General features: G+C 39.4%; 1 protein-coding gene across 5 annotated transcripts in view; it reads right to left on the bottom strand.

Moving 5' to 3' along the window:
* Window positions 1-22917, bottom strand: part of MYO1B (myosin IB) — a 115518-nt gene that overhangs the window by 59607 nt on the left and 32994 nt on the right. For all 5 annotated transcript variants that reach the window (XM_074593928.1, XM_074593931.1, XM_074593930.1 and 2 more), the window contains exons 3-4: window positions 22740-22855; window positions 2642-2736 (exon numbers count right to left, since the gene is read on the bottom strand). In XM_074593928.1, the coding sequence (XP_074450029.1) occupies window positions 2642-2736; window positions 22740-22855 (211 nt within the window). The remainder of the gene's footprint in view (window positions 1-2641; window positions 2737-22739; window positions 22856-22917) is intronic.

Genomic DNA, 22917 nt, shown 5'->3' with positions numbered 1-22917 from the left:
ACATCCCATAACATTATGCAGTCTGTTTCAAAGTATAACAAATAGAGAAAGTGAAGCATTCATTTAAATAAGGAAACTAATTTGAAGGTACAAACTTAAAGTCTGGAACAATTTTTGAACTCTCAAAGCTGGGTTCATATGAGTGTCAATCACCCATATACAGAGAGAAACAAATATTAAATAATCCATTCAACCCTTATGTTTTGGCTGGTCAGGACGAAGAGCAGCTGAAAAAAAGGCTTCTGTTTATAAACAGAGCCTGTGATGTTCGGTATGATGCAAGATAGTGAAATTTGAGGCAATATCAGCTGATATACAATGTAATCACTAACAGCTGGAATCCCTATCAGCTCAAGACAGTAGTCATAAAAACCCCGTTGCTTGTTCTTCAGAGATCTGTCACAAATTTAAGGGTTTCATTTCAGGAAAAGAACTGACAAACAAGAAATTATACCCTGAATTTTGATTCTTTCCTATTTAATGAAATTTGTTGCTAGTATTAAATTACTATCCCCATACTGTAGAGAAAACTGAGCAAACCTGCACCCCAGGAAGCAAGCAAGGAGCAAGAACTACAGGTGTGTCCATAAGGCCTCCAATCTCCTTTAATTGTGCCTCAAACCCAGCTTTCATTTTTAAGAATCCCTTCCCTTCAGAGCTTGGAATTACCAAATTATTTGAGTTGAAATATTTCTTAAAACAGCCAACATCTTTAAGTAGAGCTACTCAGTCACTGAGAGAAGAAAGCACTGAAGCAGCAAATAAGCTATTATAAAAGTGCAGTAAGACACCACACAATGACTTCAAGATAGGCTTTGAACATCACTGAGAGAAAATAAAGGCCCTTTCTTTTGTTAGGAACTCTGTTTGGTCCAATAAAGACACTGGGAAAGGAATCATCACCTTAGTATCTAAAAAGATTTAAACACACCACTCATTCTGGTAACGTAGCGTGTTTTCTTGCACAATGTTACTATCAATTAGCAATAGAAACAGGCAGTGAAAGAAAAACAAAATTGTAAATAAAGAAAAAAACCCCAACAACTGATGACAGTTTAGTTTCAATTCTTCCAGCCAAATATTCTGGCTACCAAAAATCTAAAACAGAGTTACCTAGGACCTGTACTAACAAGTTTGTTTCCTCCACTCCAGGAACTTCCTCCCCATCCCCCCCCCACCGCCTTTTTTTTTTTTTTTGCAGTGAAAACCTGACTTCTTGGCTAATAGCCCCATTTCAGCAACAGTAGTTACACCAAATGTTAAAGAGAGAATAGCACAGATTCCAAGTCGATTATTCACTTGAATTTCAAAACCTGTATTATTCTGTACGTACCTTTATAAAGAAGGAATAATTCCTATTATGTTCCATATGGCTACGAAAATTACAGAACAGTCAAAATCTCTATACAAATATAAATCTACTAGAATATTCTCTACAAATAGAGAAGTTCAGAAACTCAACCACTGCTACACCTTTCAACTGAATAAATAAATGAATGAAAGATGGACCTTGGTTGTATGAGGTGCTTGATAACTCACAGTTCTTGAAGGAAATCAAGAGATTAAACAATACCAGTACAGAACTCCTCTCTAAAGTCTGAACTCCTGGACATAATCTCTAACAATCATATTAATAAGAACTTGATTATTTTAATATACACTTTTACTGAACACTCGTGCATTTTCACGTTATTGAACTGAAAAAAAGGATTATATTCCAAGATTCCAAGACCTCTCAAATGGATGCCACTAATCAGACAAAGGAAAACAAAGGTGAAGCCTACACTTTACATTTTCACAACAGGTTTTGAAAGCAACTTCTTGTTACCCACTTTAAGTCTTGCTCAATATAAGCATACAAAGCTGCACATTTTCTCAGATTCAAAGGAAAAATCTCTTAACTACATAGAAACAGATGTATGCATTCCTACCCACCGCCTCTTCTGCAAGTCACCTCAGTTTTAAATTGGTTATTTTCTGAAATAACAGGCTTCTTTATTTTTTAAGGTCTAGCTGAAATGTTCTGCAGTTGTACAATCCTCACTTGATTTCTACCATTCCAGTTTAAAACTTAGCAGCCATTTTCAAGGCAATTTCAGCTTCGCCTGAGAAACACAGTGTTCTGGTACACAAGCCAATCTTAGAATTGCAGCTGAGCACAGCATGCAAAAGACTGATGAAAATTCCAAAGTAATCAGCTACTATTATTTATTTTTCTTGGATAAATAGCATAATCCAGTTTAAATTTATTAAAAGACGTGCAAAAGCATCAAAGGGTTGCCTCCCAGACTAGAAGACCAAGAGCAGTCAGTTTTCTCCCTCTTCACGTTTCCCACAGGGAGAGCCTAAAAGTTTTCCAGTCCTTGCAATACTCTATCGCAAACCAGCGTTACTTTAGTATGACTTTGCATACTGATGAGGATATTGTATTAACACGCGATACGACTGCATCATGGTGACAATCTGAAAAAAATACTACTTTATGGAAGTTCATACCTACAGCAACAAGTGTGACAGCATTTTCTGCAATTGTTAGACACAGAAAGATAGCGATATCTCTCAACTCTTACAGACTCTAGCATCTCTTTGCAAGACTGAATAACTCTAAATATTTTTGAATAAGATCAAAACTGCTTATTACCTGTTTTTCCAGCTCCACTCTCTCCTGTAATAAGGATGCATTGGTCTTTGTCCTGGTCCCTTAAAGATCTGTATGCTTCATCTGACAGAGCAAAGCTGCAAAGTAAGAAAGAGTCGATTGAGAATTAGATAAAAAGATACCAACAATAACTACAACCTGTCCTTCATATGCAGGCAGGGAAAACCAAAACAAAACACCAAACCAAAAAAAACCCCCACAAAGATCCCAAGTGCTAATGTTCTGTAAGTTGTGAAGCATTCATGTTTCAGAATATAAAGACCCACGGAAGCAAAATAGATACTTTTTCTCAGTGGCGTATTTAGACTTTCTCCAGGAACAAACAAGCATAACCTCCAAGTTTTCCTAAAGACAGCAAGCTCAAAACAAATGGACAAAAATTAAGGGAAACATAGGTTGCTTTCCTCATTGAACAAAACATCATATTCTTCATTGAACAAAATGTCAATGCATCAACAGGACGTGTTCTGTCTGAAGACATTTAATAAAAAGAAAACAACAGAATTCTGAGCACTAAGAATACCGTAAGCTGCAATTTCTACTCTGAAAAATATGAAGAAATCTCATGACGTTATAAAATATTAAGCATTTTAAGCATTCAGGTATTGCTGGACTTTTGCATAAATATGCAGAAGTGTTTCCCAATAAGTGTGCTCCTAACTCAGTAAGGGTGATGTCATGTTGTGAAATTAAAGAATATAGTAGGAATCAAATGCTTTCCTATAGCAAAAATGTCTTTCCATGGAGCTCAGAACATCATGACCCTGAAATTGCTGGGCTGCAATGTGAGTCCGGATGTGCTCTGTTGCCATGCAGCAACACATATTTTGGAGAAATGCAGATGTGTTACTTATATTTAGTTTTCTTTAGTAGTAATTTTGAGACAGAGTAATACTGATTTTGTTTCAACTACATTTTTCAGTTCATGGAAAAAAGGACTCTGGAAAATGAGCATTAAAACCACTTGGAAAAACTTAAGCAAGTAGTATCTGAAAAAGGACGTAAAAGCAAAATCCAAATAAAAAGGCACACTTGCATTACACAACTTAAAGAAAAAATCTGACAGCCAAACACAGCACTTCTTTACATGAAATAAACATCCTTACAACAGAACAAGAGCATTTTTAAATTACTGCACCTAGTAAAATATTCAGTGTTTTTATGTACTTAGAAGTGGATATTGCTTATTATTTACAGTAAACAACATAGGAAAAATAGAAAGGAACTCTTAGGTCAACACAAAATACATAATCATTGCAGGTTCAGTGCACCTTTTGGAAACTTGATTCTTTATTCTACAACAGTTACGGAGCTTTGCGTTCAGCTGATAACTACAAACAGATCAAGTATTTGTTTTGACTAACGTAGCCCTATAGTGCTTTCACAGGCCACCACAGCCCCTGTTAGATAAGGAAGCTCTTTGTCATGATAGTGGTTAGGGGTAGCATGGACAACACAATGCAAGTAATGAGAGCCACACAGAGCCTCTTCTAGAGGCTCCTATTGCTGCAGCTTGAAAGCTTCAAATATTAAACCTACATATATTCAAATTAGTTCATACTTGTTCCTAACACTGTCCCTTGGCTCAAGCAGTTCTTCCTGGCTTCTCTCCATAAAAAAGTTGATGGAGAGCATGTCCTGTTCTCCCTGATTTACCATCACATGCAACACTGTTTATACTTCCTCATCCCTCATCAGTGTTAGATTCATCTCATATTTACTTATTTGGGTTTTGTTTATTTGTATGCTTGCATCGTGTTAGAAGCTCAGCCACCCTGCAAGAGACCAACATACCAAGCGAGTCGTATTCTAAAAAAGTTGGAAATTAAATACTTTACGGCTCCTTTGCTACTAAATAATCACACTTTCCCCTCCCTCTCTAGTTCCTGCCAATGACGCTCATGTCATTGATTCCCCCCACTTTGTGTCCCTCTCCTGTCCCCTTCTCTCCTGCAGCACATCTGCCTGTCTAGTTGCATGACCAACCCAGGGCTCCATCTCTCTGCTTTTCTCACCAACTTACATTGTCTAAGGCACTAAATTGCAATTCTTCTCTCTGCACAGATGGTTGGGCGATCCACTTAACAACCATGATCAGAAGCCATTAACTCCTTTTGATACATATGCCATTGAACCCAAATTAAGACTGATCTCTCAAAACTTAATACTGCTATGGTGATTGAAGCATTTGAACTCAGTAGTTCAACTGGAGGTGAAAATGTGTTTACGAGAAAGTAGCAGGCTGTAATGTTTTTAGCATTACAACAAAGTCAATTTGTGATGTGGCCAACATGCTGGAGCACTAGCATAAAAAAAAAAAATATTCTTCTGCTGCTGAGAGACCATGACACAATTTCTGGCATCCACTTTGCTGTCCGGAATCCAAACTACAGTAGCAATAACACTTTAACAGACTCTCTTACAGGACATATTTAGGAAATGAATAATATTTGTTGAACACTGCTGCAGATATACTTGTAAATTGAAGAGTACAACATGCGGCACTCAGAAAAGCTTATTCCAGCACACATTACATTCCTTTTTGCAAGGAAAAAAAAAAAAAAAGCACTAGGATGAAGAGAAAGGAAATAAAACTGCACTGACCATTCATGGGCCGTGTGAGAGAACGTTAATGCTAATGCCGTGGTTTCCATGGGTTTGATTCAGGAAACTGTCTTTCATCAGGAAGATAAGACTCTGAGATGCTTTTCAAACTAACAAACTGGACGGCTCATTCTGTGCCTGCTGTCCTTCAAACAATCTCAACCATCAACTAGTATTTCACTGTTGAAACAACTTTCTTGGCAGTAGTTTCACGCCAGAAAATGAAGTCAGCATCAAGTACAGGGAAAGTATTCTCTCTGTTGATATACTGAATTACGAGTTAATCAGCTTAGTAACCATTCATCTTTTCTAATACCCTGAATTTCAGTTTCACAACAGCCCCTGTCAAAATACATTTTACTGCTTGATGTATTTATTAACTCTGACTGCACTGCATAGTTAAAAACACCAAATCACACTTTTTTTTTCCCCCTTCACAGAGAAACTGAAAGTCTGATACTGCAATGAGACCTCTGAAGTTGGAGAAGAAAGTAGGATTTAATCCAGTTCTGGTTTATTCCGATCCAGTCAGAGACACTTGACATACATTATCTTTTTCCCCAATCCACACAATCCAGCAAAGCCTAATACTTCACAAGTATAGCAAATACTATCTACTGCAGACAAAAGAAAAAATTAGTCAACTCATTTCAGAAGAAGTTCTGCATATTTACTTATCAAAAGTCACCTAGTAGAAGTATTCTAAAATCTACCTCTGACGTTTCAACCACTGCTCCAACAATTCGATCAGAGGAGGCATAACCAAGAGACTATTTAAATAACTAAGATTTCTTTGTCTTTCTGGCATTGCACAAACAGCATTAGACACATTTATGTCAGAGCCTGAACAAAGATCTTTATCTAAAAGACAGACATAGATCTATTCGTCATGTCGACTTTCATGGCACACCATTACACCTCACAGCTCTTCCTATCTATTATTGCCTTCTATCTTTGCAATAATTAAAAAAAACACAACACAACAAAACAAAACAAAAAAAATCCAAACAAACTCAAGTCTTTTGGTTCAAACTCTGTTTGATCCAAAAATATAATTTCATGCTATTCCTCCTTTGTTACAAACATATAAAATAATTTCTTTTAAGGTCATTTTAGTTTAGCACATTTTGATGATCCGTAGATCGCAAAGACTCCTTCTATTCTTTTCCTTTTAGCAACATTAAGAGACACAGCCCTGTAAAGTCAACATTTGCAACTATAGGTTTAAACCACATACCACTCTTTGAGCCACCTCACAATTACAGAGCCCAAGTAAAATTTTAGAATAGTTTGTAGTTTAAAAAGCAGTTATAAACCATATGTTTTGAATTAGCTGGTGAGTCTGTCAGCAGTGTCATTTACCATACCTTGTAATAAGCTCTCCTTTGATTTTTAGGTTTTCATGAAAGAATACGACATTCTCCACAACAAACACAGAAATATTTACTGGAGTTCTCTTTTAGCTAAGATTTAACTATAGAAGCAATTTGAAATTGAAACGCCACCCACACCTAGCTCAGTAAGAAGGCTCTGCTTTTTTTATAGCACAGCTTTTTCAGCAGCATAGCTCCAGATGGCCAGACCTGTCACAAAGTCCTCACCCAAAAATTCTAACAAAGGGAAACAGCAAATATGCCTCCAAGGGGGATTTCCAAAGGGCTCTGGCAGCGTTCAGCAGCACAACAGCATCTCCATGCTCTAACAAAACACTGGGGTCAAGAAGAGACAGGAGGAACGTTCCCTCCCACTCACCCCGAAACCAGCATCAACTGCTAGCGCTTCATTTCAATGCTCAAAATTGCACCCACAATTTCACCAGGGGTAAAAACCTTGCTCTTATTGTCAAAAATTCAGTTTGCGGGAGCGCCTCTTCTACCATCTTTTTCCTTTAAGACAAAATCACGAGGATCGGTATTTGCCGCTATCGGTACTTCTTTCCACCATCATTTTAATTCTTCCTCTCGTTTCCCTTAGCATTCTCAATTAACAGTAATTAGTTAGCATGATCTTAAACTCCCTCCAATTGCTTTTCTCATGCACTGATAGAGTCAATTCCCTTCATCCCATCTTCACTGGCTTCACAGTCACTGAGACTGACTGAGTCTTGGTCCCCATTCTAAAACGTCTTTTGCTTGATCTTGGCTTGCAACTGACAACTCATTTTCTACTTCCAAAGGAAATTAAGAAAACCGCTCTTCTTAACCGTTCCAATTCCTTATGAAGCGGGGCCCTGGTACCCCTTTACTTCTGCTCAACTGTGTCTAAACACGCTGGCAGGATACTGGAAGTCAATGCTTATCAAAGATTATATACCATGCTAGACTAAAAAGAACAGTAAGATGTAAATTGTACATACATTGTTAATGTAAATTTTACATAAAATGTAATTTATATTATTTTTTTTCCTGGTTTAATTAAGAGCATCATTTAAGTTCCTTCTCCTTGTGAATGCGCAGAAGTGCTCAGTAACAAGGTAACAGCAAACAAATTATTTCCTCCTTTCACAGCATGCAGTGGGAAAACATCAGAATGACAGTTTGTTTGGGTATAAAAATTCCTAATAACTTGAGCTAGGAACAGTGGAAACACATTTTATAAAGCGCTTCGAGGTTTTACGTTATAAATCATCACTATTTGCTATATATGTTCCCCCCGCCCATTGAAGCTCAGTGGAAAATTCACCATTCAGGAAAAACAACCGTAAGATATTATTTATAGTATTAGCTCATAGTGCAGAATCATTTAATCTAATTGCCCTAAGGATAAAAAATGTACTCCCATTTTCCATAATTACAAACTGTCTCATGTTCAGCACTTTGACACACTTGAAAAGAAAAGGTTGATTAGCCTGCCACTGGAGTGAATAAAGTAACAGCTAAATTGATGGAGCTTCGGCTACGATAGACCTTCACAGGCAAGCAGCTGCTCTTTGAAAAATGCCAATCAGGAAAAAAATAAAACAAGTTTAAACACCAGGATAAAGAGGTGTGCTAAGACAGACGGAAAGCCTTTTCTCCTATTCATATTCTCCAATTTTATTTTCCTGGTGAGCACAGAAACTTGATTTATCAACAATACTATGTGGCTATTATACACAGCAGAAGGGTACCTCCTGCATATGCTTCCCCACTTTGTTAGTTCACATTAGCAACTGTGATGTTATTAGATGCAGAATAAAGCCCAAAGCTGTGTAAATCACCCCAATCTGATTTGTAAGAAGCAGCTGTAATTTATGGAAGGGAGAGAGGGGAAGGGAGGGGGGAAGAGGACAGACAAAGCCACTCTTGATTTTCAAGAGTAAAACACTTTAAAACACAGGCTAGTATTAAGCCAGAGAGACTTATTTTCTGTTCCAGTAGACTGGGAATATAATATACCCTCCGATGCTCGTACACATACTGCAGGTTTAGCAGAAAAAATGATTCAGGCCACTATTCTGAGGTCTGGACAAAAAGAAGAAAATGTTCTTTCTGATAATTTTGTCCTTCTCAGGATGAAACAGATTTCAGATGGCCTCCAGTTGCACCAGGGGAGGTTTAGATTGGATATTAGGAAAAATTTATTCACTGAAAGGGTTGTCAAGCATTGGAGGAGGCTGCCGAGGGAAGTGGGTGAGTCACCATCCCTGGAGGTACTTAAAAGGCATGTAGACGTGGTGCTGAGGGACATGGTTTAGTGGTGGACTTGGCAGTGCCAGGTTAATGGTTGGACTTGATGATCTTAAAGGTCTCTTCCAACCAAAACAATTTTATGACTTTGCCTCAAAAACCTCCCTACAGAGAGGTCCAACCAAAGCTTCTTCCCCAAATACTGTGCCTGCACAACCTCACAGTTCACTACAGCCCAGTCTGTCCCCAACCCTTTTCTCTCTTACAGGGTGGCACACATTTCCCCTCCAAGCAACTGGGAGGCTTTATCAGTTTTGATCACTTCCTTTTTACTGACTGACAGTCCAAAAAAATGTAATAATTTGAAAACCAATAGTGGTCTTTCCCCAGCACTGTACACAAAAGCCAAAACTGCAGCCTATGATCTTCTGTTTCAACAACATCTAAGGCATCTCTTTAGAGATGCACTTCAGTATGATGGAAAACAAGAAACGCCTTTTACCAGGAGCCTATGACCCAGCTGTTGCATTACTTCCCTTCAACTGGTGGAAAACCAGGATCTCTGAAGCTGAGGATGATGGTGCCACTTTCTAATCCAGACTGCAAAATAGACTTCCTCTAAATTTTAGGAAACACTATCAACCCCAGTGTGTCCACATCACATTCAACAGCTCAGTAGTGTAAGCTAGCAGTGAAACATGCGCAGCAGATGGTCAGGAGAGTGACCAGGGCATGAGTCCAAGGTTGGGTCCTCTAAAGTAATGTAATATGGTGGCAGAGAGGAGCAGCGGGCAGAGCTTTGGTGCTGCAGGTAACCAAGTCGACAGGTCAGTCTCCTGCCCTGGTAACATGTTAACCATGGAAAACCCACTAGGGCATACCAAATTGAATTAATATGGACCAGTGCCGGCTGTACACAATATAAACACCTTCAGCTGCAGCCAAACAACAGGTATAACTTGTGACTTAGTTCGCCTAAAGAAGGGAATTGAAATAGTGAACTCTTACTTGGAGCGGGTTCCTGTTATCAGCTGAAGTGAATATATACATAATAAATACATGAAGAAAGGCTGAGGGATTTGGGTCTCTTCAGTCTGGAAAAAAGACGGCTGAGGGGGGACCTTATCAACACTTATAAATACTTAAAGGGTGGGTGTCAGGAGGATGGGGCCAGGCTCTTTTCAGTGGTGCCCAGGGACAGGACAAGAGCTAACAGGCACAAACGTGAACATAGGAAGTTCCACCTAAACATGAGGAGGAACTTCTTTACTTTGAGGGTGGCAGAGCACTGGCACAGGCTGCCCAGAGAGGTGGCAGAGTCTCCATCTCTGGAGACGTTCCAAACCTGCCTGGACACGTTCCTGTGCAACCTGCTCTAGGTGACCCTGCTCTGGCAGGGGGTTGGACTAGATGATCTCCAGAGGTCCCTTCCAACCCTATGATTCTGTGATTCTATGATAAGCCAAGGCCGGGGGGAGGGAAGCAAGTATCTCCAAGCTTTTCAGAAGAGCAGCTTGGCTTGGATTCCCCCGTGACTAGTGCCATTCCTTGAAATTAAATCAGCCAGCTGGATGCCACGTAACCATCAGCTCCTCATCCGTACTCAGGCCATGGGTCTAGCATGAAGGAATAACTCCCCTTTCCAAGGCACAGCACTAACCAGCTGAGTTTGTAACCCAAACAGTCTCCCACCCCACACGCCGGGCTGTGTCACCAAGGCAGCCAACCAGCTCCTACACGATCACACAGGACGACACAGCTGGGCCTCTGCTGACCTACAGCAAATGAGCCTGCTCTACCATGCACTGCAAGGATTTTAATTTTTTTGGGGGAAAAGGCATTTCTGTTTACAATAATGTTACTGGGCTATGATATCTTTGAAGGGAAGTACAGGAAGTGTTTTCCATTGTTTTATTAAAACCATATTTAATTAGATGTAGTTTATTTCCCAAGATAAATCAGCACTTGCATGCTTGATTTAACGACTGCCTAAGCCAGCCAACTCCTTACACTCGGTGGTTTTACTGCAGAAGTATACGCTGAACCTTTTTGGTAGCCATATTGTGAGTCAGAAGCTCCATACTCTTCCTTGACCTGCCACATCCTGACTGCACCAAACGAGCCTGCAGCCACCTGCAAGGGCAGCAGTTTCATGGCACACCAGGCGTGCCGGTGGCGAGAGACTCAACAGTTCTCCATGGACTTTCTGAAGCTTTTCTGAGGTCGGGCTTGTAAAAATTAGGATTTAGCCCATTAACAAACGCATTCCCCAGTTCAAATGGAGTAGCAAGGGGTCAGACAGCTGAACGGGACAGTAAGGAAAACAGAGATGTAAACTGATTCTCCTTGCTTGGCTTCTGTCACAGTTTAAAGGACACACCATTTTTTTAAAATTCCAGTTTACTATTTCATCTACATACTAGCAGATTTGAATTGCACCTCTGAACTCTTGCACGTATTTGGAAATGAAGGACTGGTGGGACAGGGAGGAAAAGGGGGAGCAAGGGAAAACAATCATTCCCTTTCTGCGCTGAAATATCTGGACTCTCAATATTTTACAGAAAATTGAATTAGTTTCTGTACCTAATACACCATGTGTCTGAAAATTAGGGAAGTTTGCTGGTCAAGCACATGTGTTCAGTTCACGTCAGCTTCGACCAAATTTTAAATAAAAGAAATCTTTTTCTGCAGAACAAGCCATGCTTTGAGTAGGCTGCTGCACTGTGTGAACAGCACACTAAAAGTAAACTCCTCCAATAAAAAGGTAATTCATCTTGACTTAGGTGGCTAAGCATAATACTTATTACATCAAAATAAAATACCGAGAAACAATTATTCCTCATTTTTAAAACACTGATCACGGCTAAACACAGGTCCTTACAATTATCCATAGCTATTTCAGAAAAAAACAGGCCCAGAATACAGGTGAAATACTTAGAAGACAATAATCCTATTAGAGGAATAATGATCATTATAACCTGGCTTTTCCTGTACAGATGAGAATTTACTGTTAGTCACTTTTTTCCTTTTCTTTTTTAATTTTTTTTCTTCAAATAGGATGTATCTTTGGGCCTCATAGTTTGAGCTCGTCCAAACCCAGCGGCAGAGCAGAGACGCTCCATGTAAAAATGCCAGCGACTTCTTGATCTCGCAAATGAAACCACAATAGGGCTGTACGGCTTGCGGGGTTTTCCTGAGGCAGAGGAGAGGGGCGTGCTGCTCTTACGATTTCACATGGAAAAATGTTTAGCAAACAGGCCGTGTTCCATGTTACCGCCTCAACAAACGTTCTCCTGCTTCGCAAAAAGAAAACACCAATTTTATTTGCAGCTTTAAGAAGCATCACCCTGAAGTCAGAATTTCCTCCTGATGCTGTAAGGGCAGAGATATTGCAAGTCAAGGTTTGGCTTCCACAATAAGCATGCATTGCTACGTGTGCTCATGCAGGGACTTCTCTCACTGGAAATAATTTTAGCGCAACAGTAACAATCCTGTCGTAGAGAAGCTCACTCTACTCTGCAAACTGAAGAATGAAAAATAAACTTATTCCTTTATTCTAAAGTAATTAAATGTGTTCCAGTACTCAGGGGAGGATGAACAGTGAAGTGAGGTGCCCAGCTTCACATACTCGCTTCATAGAAAGGGACATGCTTTCAAAGGTCTCACCTCCCAGGACAACAGCATACTGTAGCACAACTGAGCTCCAGGATGCTGCACGCACCTAAGAGACAGAGTGGCTCACATAAAAAGATGCGTCCCGGAGTGACCTCATAGCTCTGCCTGGTGAGATGGGTAAAGAAACGTCAGCCATCTGTTAGTGCAATAGACTGCACTGGAAGGCAACACAAAAAAACGCTGAGCACTCCACCAAATTCACACCACAGTATTGGAGAAATCGGAGTATTAATCACATCCTCATAGCTATTTGTAAGCCGGAGTAAGCTGCTATTTATTAGCTTTGAAATTCAGGCTCTATAACGCAAAAGCTAGCACACACCTGCCCTCAAGTTTACCAGAGACAACAGTGACAAAATCACAAATAAAAGTAATTCAGTTATCCAGAAAACGCCTGATGGGCAACACCAACACCGTGTAATTACATAGGTATGGTGCTACTTTACTTGGAGGAGTTACTGAATGTTTTAATTTTGCACGTAACTCTTAAGTACTCTTAACAAACAAAGGAGTTCGTCAGGAAGTTGAAAAGCCTACGCAACTTCTTTTTTACCTCCCAGCTCTCTTTCAAAAAAAGCACCACTCATTAATCCCTGGACAAAGCAGGCACTAAAGCTTATCTGAGCTTCTGAGAGCTTGTTAGCTCAGGTACAACACCAAGCTAACGAGTCTATTCAGTCTATAAAATGGCATTTGCTCAAATTTGTGTGTGGGATGACTGGTCACAGCAAGAAATTAAAAGCCTTCTTCAAATTGCTCAACACCAGGCTTCAGTCCAGCCCATGGAGACTATTTCCAGGGGCATGTTTCAACAGCCACGTCCTTGGTTGGTCTGCTGATGCTCAAGGAGGATGTCAACTGCACGCATCTTTTTTGTCCTATGGGTACATCCTCTCTAAGAATCACCTTGGAGCAATTATGACCAGTTACAATTTGAATTCCAAAAGGTTTAGCAATTAAAAATCATTTTTGTAGTATATAAAAGAAAACTGTGTATATAAGAAAAGTGCAAATTTGAACTAATTTACTGAAATGACCACAATTAAACTGTCTTTGTAGTTCAGACCTTTGTTTGTTAAACCCCAGTCCCAGCTCTCTTATCTATTCAAAAGTAGATTATTCTGTGTGCTAGACAGTAAATATTAAGACTGTGTATTTCCTGATTTATAACATGAAAAAGTTTATCTTTAATAACCCAAACTATATTAACCATAATGTACCAGAGTTGAAGAAACTGGAGCCTGTTGCCAATAAAAAGTGATAGAATGGAAAACATTCTGCCTCTAAAGGTGGTACAAAAGCTGGAATTTTACTGAAGTTTCTTTAAGGCTTTAAACATTAGCCTTGTTTACACTGTATCTAAACTCATGACAAAGGCTCCTAGCATAGCAGATGGGCATTTTCTGGCATGTTATAAATTGCTTAAGAGGAAAAAAAAAAAAAAAAAGGCAACCATTAAACACAATGAGACACTTCCAATGAAAGGACGACAGCTGTTCTTAATTGCAATTTGAAATCCCAGATCTTAAGAGAGTTCCATGCTGCCAATTCAGGAAAGGCATAATGAAAATTCTGGTCCATGTACACACAATGCACACAATGCAATTTCTCTCATTTCTGACAGGGTCTCTACCTGCCCTCACTTCAGTCTGCATTTAAGAATTGAACCGTAGCAGTAACTCCGTTTAAGTAGTTCTCATTCTTTTCAGCGTGCAAAAAGTCTCAAAATTCTAATGAAAAGAAAAATGAAAATATCGAATCCTTTTTTAAACCTCAAGTTACATTTAAAGCCGCATGAAGTGTTCAAAAATGCTTCCTTTATTTCCAAGTCCTACCATAGCATCAGTCAATTTTCTAATCGGAAGAACTTCATTTTGTTAAGCAGCACAAAAAAGGCTAGTCTTAGTTCTGGCCTAGGCGTACAAATGAAGAGCTAGAAGGAGAACTATTTGAAATGTTGAGAACAGACAAAGAGCGGTTACGTACTGACAAATGTGGAGAGCTGCATTACAAAACTGAAAAATTACTGCAGGTCCTTTCCTTTATTAAGTGCCCACTTCATTCACAACATTCAGTCATACTGAAGGGGTTCCCACACCCTTTGTGTGAATTAGAGATTCTGCTTTATGCAACAATGTGAATTAATTTTAAAAAAAATCTCAGCATTTTATGTCCTAAAAATATCAATGTCATAATGTGAATACTAGCCAGACCATTTGACTTCCAGGAAAACGAGAGAAATGCGATCCAGCAAAAAAGTTACCATTAGTTTAGACTCCTGAAGCATTAACACACATCTCCAACCATTCAACATATATTAAGGCTTTTTTTTTTTTTTTTTTTTTTACCTTTTTTAAAAATTATTTTTGCTCTAACAATCTAGCCAAACCCCAAATTTTTTTTTTGGCTTACAAATAAACACAACTATAACAAATACACTCACATGCAAAAAAAGAAGAGAAAGAGATTGTCACAGACAACTAAAAACATTTGACTCTCTATCCCTGACATGACTGAAGTCAAATGTGAAAGTATGCTGCGTACAGAGGTATGAGTAAATATTTTAAAACAGTTCTGAAAACAAAGTTATTTTCTTGAGGCTCTAAGCCAGCAGTTAATTCATGAAGGATGCCCCAAGATTATTTTCCTTTGTACACCATGACGACAATTATAGAGTTACAGAAGCATCTGGAACACATCTTAAGTGTTTCCCTTACAAACTCACTATCCTTTAAAGGTACACAATTGCGTTTTTTTGCAAGCTTCTTCGAAAAGCCCACTGGACACGTGAATGTTGGCTAGGACCACACATGGCTCTCCAAACGAGCAACTGATGAATGAGCAGGCTCTACTGGAGCCAGGTGGGTCCCGGCCAGAGAGAGAAGCCTCTGGCAGCAGGGCTTCAGGAGCTGTGACTGACAGTACTGCCAACTGGTATGGCTATGGAGACCAAAATTGTTCGTGAGCCAGTGGATCTGGTGCTTTTGAATAATTTTGTCACAGCAGCATATGCTGCTGTAGCTTCTGAGAGTTCTGAGACACAGAGAAGCTGGAGGGCGAGACCAGAGGCAGAGTCCTCTCTGCCTCTTGGGGTATTTTGGGAGACAGTTTTGTCTTGATGCTTTTTATATCCCCTATAATCTATACATACTCCTTCCTGGCCTAGGAAGTGTTTAAATGCCACAACAGCACAAAAATCCACCTGGACTCCACACTGCCGGACCGTCTGATGTCTGGGCGAGTCCATGTGCAGGCAGCTCTGGCAGCTCCACCCTACCCGTGCTACGGCTCTGCGGCCACACACAGCATCGTACGCTTTCATGTTGGAAATCCTGTGTCCTAGACACTGACAGAAGAATGACAGCACCAGTGCCATACAAAAAGAATTTAAAGGGCCTTTTCATTTCTTAATTTAGGAAGCACTACTCAGAGGACCAATGGAAAGGCTCATTCCACTGAACTTTGGAATCCAGTCTAAATGTCACCCCAGACCATTTAAAAAATTAAAATAAAGCCCAACATTCATCTATACACAGCTTTTTGCAGGCTGTTTACCCTTCTTGGATGTTGGGTGCATTTTTTGAGCCTCCTTACAACGGCACGTCCTGCTATAAATCAGTTCCTGTATTATTACACATTATTACAAATTTTCATGCAATCTAATACCGGCAGAAACAAGCAACTACTGTTCTTGTCAATAAGACTATATTCACCTCTGTGGCACTGGGGTGACATGGCTGCATTATGTGCTATCCAAACCAACTGAAATAGCCCTGCTCAAATTTCAGGAAAAAGCTAAATTTATTATCGCATGCAAGAGAAACCTGGCTTTACACCCTAACCCTAGTTCACAAATCACTTCCAAAACACTCTTCAGAGAATCGGAGGGCCATTTCAATATGGCCACATCACAACCACCTTCCACAAAACTCTGTTTCCCCAGAAGGGCTTCTGAGGTCTCCTACCAAGTGTAAAATTTAGGAAACTGAGCATCCCATGGGTGTACATCAGCAGCCTGCAAAAGAGGTGGCTCTTCTCAGGCATTAAGTCCTTCTGACTCTTGAAGCAAGTGTGATGCTTCATCCCCTTTTCATCTATACACTTGAGGAATTTACATTCACAGGTACACCACATCCAGTACTGCCTCACTGTAGAGGTTAAGAAAGTAATAAGCCTGACCCCTTCCAAAATAAGACTTCAATATTCTCTGTAGGTTTTTTTCCCTCCCTTTCTTCTTTCAACTCATTCCTAGCATGGGTTTAACAATTAGATACTGGCAGTCCTCTCTAATTGCTATTTATGATTTCTGTCAGTCGTAGATGCTCCCTCTCTGCCCAGGGGTTAATTTTGCCAACTAACCTCTGAAGCGATCATCTTCCCTCGACTATAAATCTCTTCTGAAAGAGGCACTCTGCTGAGCCACATGAACAAGTCCAAAGGCTGAGTCTCTGGAGAAGTCAGGAATTATTAGGAAAAAGGACAAAAGGTCTGTAAAAAGGGGATACTGCTGCAAGGTGAACAAAACCATAGGGGGGAAATTAAAAAAAAAAAAAAAAAAAAGAACAAAATACCCCAAACAACCAAAAAAACCCCCCACACACCCAAAACACCCAAAACCCCCTTCAAAACAAAAGGAAAGGATGAGGAAAGGGCAAACTGAAAAGGAAATGCTAAAATAAACTGGGGCAATGAAGGACACTGAACTGTGGCACAGGCTCTCACCCCACCATCTCCTTCTTCAACAAATAAAGACAGCGACTTTGTATCTTAAAGCTCCACTACCTATGGGGAAAAGGTGAGTTTTACATATAGGCAAAAACTACCACTCACAGCTGGGACTTTCTCGTGCCCTTTAGACAAAAATTTTTGCTTTAAATCCAGGAGGAAAGAGAGTTACTGTAACCTTGGTGTTTCGGAAGACATGCAATCCTGGAATACCAGCAAAAAAAGCCAGAAGCAAAAATATAGCTTCTATATTCACTGTTTACATTGGCTCAAAACTTGAGAAGGAAACAGCAAATTTTATCTATTGTCAGAGCAACTGCAGATATTCACAGAATATCCTAATATGTCCCAATAATTATTAATATGATGATCATTGAAATTGGAAACATTAATAAGTTCCTTATTCTTGTATTTTAATAGGCATAAGGTTGGTATCTTTGTGTTTATATCCCATATAAAGACAAGCTGGTTTTCACGAGTTGCCTGCAGGAGTTTAAGTCTCTCTGAATTCGAAAGCTTATAAGGCAAAACTATTATCTTTTCAGAAATACTTGACTTAAAAGAGCTATTAACAAGTAAACAGAATAAACAGCAAAACAGCCTAAGTGGAATTCAATAGATAAAAGCCTTCTCCAGATATTTTCCTGCTCTCCCAATTATGCACCGTAAATAATTCAGTGCATAGCTTAAAAAAAATGCACGTTGACTCTGAACTCCTATTTGCTTGTAGCTTGCCGTTAGGCATACTGTTGCCACTTTCAATTTTGTCCCTCAACTTAAAATAATCTGTGATTCTTCTAGAGCGAGCAGGTAAGGCTTTTCAGAACATGAAGGGGAGCAAAGAGTCACATGCCATGCTACCTCCCAGAGACAGAGAGCTGCCAGGAGCCGACGTTAAGATAGGAAAAGCAAGAAAGCACCCACTCTGCAGTCCCCCTTAAAGCAAATCTGTTACTGGTAGGAAAGTGATACAGCGTGATGGTTACAAATATGTGATACTACAAGCTATTTATTTCCTAATGCGTTCACTTTGAAGATGCCAGCAGATGCCTTTGTCCCTTGTAGAAGTCAATGTAAATTATCAAGACAGGCAGCTTGGTTCTCTCGCGTGTCTAGGTTACCCACAAGGTAAGCAAAACAGCAATTACATCGACTGAAATAGTAATTACATCAACTAAAAGAGCAGAACAGAAGTGTAAGGACTGCACAAATCAAGCAGCAAACTGAACACTGAAATGTCATACTCCGCCCTGTCAAGTCAGAGGCAAGTTTGATCCTGCCTTGCAGATAAAGACAAAACCAGCAAGATTAACAAAACTTTGAAAAAAAAAAAAAAAACAAAAAACAATTTAAAAGCTTGGTAAACTTCCTATTACAGCTATGCAAATAGCCATAGACTATGAAAATAAGCATTCAGAAGGCCTAGAAAAGTAACACTTTATTACATGGTGCCACAACAACAGTGGTATATTTAGAGAGGAATGGACTATTAAAATAAAAATCTCTTTGATCAAATTTTATGAGGTATAACACTATCCAAAATAACCTGACCAGAAACTTTCTTCCAGAAATTCAGTTTAGCTGCCCATTCAAAATGCGTCCGTGGCCTTACTCTGTACTTTCCAAAGAACATTTTAAAAAAATAACTAAAAAAAAAAAAACAATGCCCAAAGCCTGCAATTAAGTATTAACTAGCGTCACTGAAAGCCTCAGTCACTCTCGCAGACGCTCTTAAGGTTGATGAAACGTAGAGCAGATAACTAGGCGTTTACTCCCTCGCCTTTCAGACTAGGGCTAAGAAAACATGTGGACAGATTTTCACTCCCGTGAGTGTGTGTTTCCTTCAGTGACCATATATGGAAAAAAATCCCTAGGTATGGATTCCCTTCATGTCATTATATACTTTTCTCTCTTTTTCCTTCTGTTTTCATTTGCTCACCAAGCCTGCTATTTTACTGGGACTCTCTGCTGGCATTCTCAAGCACATCCCCCCTATACCAATCCATCGCATACAAATGCTTGCACACACCTCAAGCATAGACAGAAGGTCATATGAAACTACCGGAAAATAAGCAAAACATGGTCAGATTCCTTGTTTCCCAGGAGCTCCCACACGCAGCCAGAGCTCTGGGAGTGTCCCATGGCAGCCTGCTCCAGAGACACTGACACTTAAAACCTGTGATTCCCAAACCTGAAGGTTCTCTCCAAAATGACAGACCTTGGAGAACATGAGCTACCATGTTAACAGGTAACAGCATGTTTGTTTCTGACAGAAGAGTTTTGGTGCCACACAGACTTGGTTTCTGTAGGAATCTCAAACCAAATCGCTGCTAGAAATTTTCTGCAATAAATTCTTTGCATTTTTCTAGCTAGCACTAGTAACAAAATTAGATTGATTATTTGTACAAAGGAGATGCTGAAATAAACACACTATGTATCGTTTTATTTCTAGACATACTTTCTAGGTCATATGCATTAATTTCCTTATAAACGGTCAAGAGTTTTGCTTTGCTCAGGATTATGCAATAGGAACCAAAAGCCTTTTCCCAAAGCATACTTAAATGGCACAGTGGGCTTACCCACAATCAATTCTTCTGAAAAGGCCATGGCTTAATGGAGATTTACACATCAAAGAAAAATACGTACATCTCCACAAATCAATGTGGGGTTTTTTTACCCCCACATCAGAATACCACAAATTGCAATTTGTCTCACAGCATCTCTTCATTAAAGTTCCTGAGCTGGAAAAAAAAAAAAAAAAAGCTCAAAGATTGCAAGGTCTCTGTGGAATTGTAGCAACATCCTCAGACATGCCTGAACCCTGCTTTTAACCATGGCCTCCTACTCCCAAGATCAGTCAACCCTAGCATTAGCTGCAAGCTCCAAGACTGGGATGATGCCGGCTCTGTCCCAAACCCAGTTCCTGGCCTGTACTGACCAGCGTGGTAGGCAAGCACCCCGTTGGTGATCAGTCTAGGCTGGGCTGCAGCAGGACCATATGGTCAACCTGGAAGCTCACCTCATGGTCTATGAGGCAGCATTCAAGTACCAGCTCTATGTTCACAGAGTGAGCAAGTGGACTGGCATCAATCCTTAGGCTACAGCACAAGGCACTCTATATTAAAGGGGATGAAAAGTTGTTTAGGCTTGTCAGAGATGGCGTAAGACAGCCTACATAGCCCTTATTTTAGACACCTACAATATCTTAAAAGCATCTTTTAAAGACAGTGAGAAGTTTACCAACTTTAGCAGAGACAAGTGTCTCCCTTGATTCTGCAGTCCTCATAAGCACCTACAGACAGGTGGGAAGGGAAGCAAGGTCACCATAAAGTAAGATCATTTTATATTTCTACACTTTGAAAAGAAAACATTGTATCTGTAAAAAAAAAAAAAACAAAACAAAAAAGAAACAAACAAAAACCAAACCCAAACCAACCAAACAAAAAAGCAACATAACAAAGATTATTTCATAGTCCTGTAGTTTCAAAGAGATGTTGTCAGAAGACAAAATTTTCCTACGGAAGCAATACCAAATAAAGCAAATTTCTGGAGACACGTATCTGTCCAAGACAAATTAGCCTTACACTTTTAATGACTTGGCATTCTATCCAAACTTGCAAGGAAAATCTATTACTATCACACAGTCGAGATCTCCTGACATAGTTAAAATTCTACATTTTCTCACTTCAAACTACTGCTCTTAAAGTGGATTTCTAGTGTTTGGACTCCAGAAGTTCTTGCTTTGAGACGGCAGCCTGACCATAAAATTATTGTCATTAGTGATGAATGATGTATACGAAACATTTTTCTACCAAGTAAAGACCTTCATAATACACACAAGAATGACTGTTGACCGTTTCTATTCTGGAAAAACATCCCTCAAGAGAGATGGGAAAAATGCGGAGATCAATATATTACTGTGTACTTGATTCAACATGTAACCAAGCACATAGTACTGACTTTCAGAATGTCAAACTGTAACTCCCAGATTTTATTTTTAAAATCTTCCATCATATGACAGCAAATTTTATACAGCTGAACAAAGTTAGCAGAGCAGAAAGTTCTTTTAGAAAGCAACTGTGCTAATTTAGCAAGCAATTGTGCTTGCTAAACAAAACTGTGAAGAAAGAAAACCTGAACATAGCCAGAGTTCAGATCCAAGAGGGCCAAGAACTACGGGAAGCTTATTTCATCTGATTAATTGGCTATTTGCATTTCAGCCAACATATCTGGCGTAGTTACAGATGAAGCATGAGGGCAAAAAATTAATCAGAACAAAATAAATTCCAGAACTCTTTCCATACATAATTTCCTTTTAACCTAAAAGCTAACACTGAAGGAAGATGCATAGATTTATGGCCATGTTTAGACACTCATCTGATCACTGATCACTCAAGTCAGTCTCCTGAGTATGTGACTGCAAAGTCAGATGGCAACCTCACAACACACTGGGAACATTCGCTATCCCAGCATCATGCGGGGAAGAGGACTAGCTGTCTTTAAGCTCACCACTATGATGTCTACCAAGAGAGAATGATTACCACAACATACAGACCCGGAAGACAAGATACCTCATTTTCAGCCATACCACCTACACCTGTGACTAAAGTCCTGTCCTATTATGGACAGGGCTTAACCACGTTCCATTACTCCCAATAATTCTGACCAGGCCCAAATAATGGGCGTTGTGCCAGTTCTCTATAACTACAAGGCAAGGCCTTTGACTTATTGGCAATACGGACCCTTGTAGAGGTATTACAGAAGGTGAATCAAAATCAGAATAAGAGATTATACCTACTTCCCAGCCTTCTATTCCTAAATGTAGACTTGGAATTTACATCACGTGCAAATCATATTTTGCAATATTATATGTCTGTATATATGCTATATATTTTAGCCTTAAAATTTGCATTCTATATTTGTGGTACTCTGCCCTTTTAGAACAGGCTCATTTTCACCCAGCACAGAGGAGACCAAGGTTTATTTTCCTACAGTTATCATTCAGACATATCCAATATGTTTCTGCATTCATCATGGTGGGTTTTTTTCATTTTTTGAATTGTGTAAAGAGAAATTAAGAGTTTCAGATATCAAAATTAACACTATATGACCCAAAAATTTTTAACACCTAGAGGCTTTCACAAGGCAATCTGGACTTCGAAAGAAACAGATTTCCTCGAAAACAGACTACTTGCTTTCCAATGCAGTAATAAAGGCTACTGCTAACAATCACAGGAAAATGTTCTGAAATTCACATACCAGGATCTAAATACATGAAACAGAAAGAGTAACTCATCTTGACTTCTCTTTAAAATAAGAATGAATTAATAAAAATTCATTTTGGAGGAGTGGTGGTGTGATTTGGGGTTTTTTTTTGCTTTAATCAACACAGACTTTTGATGACAGACACAGCTGGTACCATCTGTTCCAGGACAGAATGAAAACTAAAACTTCTTCACCATACTTACATGTGAGGACTGAGTTCATAAAAGTTTCGGTTTCTGTATTCTTCCACTTTCTCTGGAGTATAAATGGGTAAAGATCTGTAAGGGTTTATTGATATCACCACACTGCCAATGTATGTCTGTTGAAAGAAAACAATAAAAAAATATCATGGATTTTTCTCTTTAACATACCTTTCCTGCT

Source organism: Larus michahellis, chromosome 7 (genome assembly GCF_964199755.1).
Source record: "Larus michahellis chromosome 7, bLarMic1.1, whole genome shotgun sequence".
Taxonomy (NCBI): Eukaryota; Metazoa; Chordata; class Aves; order Charadriiformes; family Laridae; genus Larus; species Larus michahellis.
This window is presented reverse-complemented; position numbering and strand designations above follow the sequence as displayed.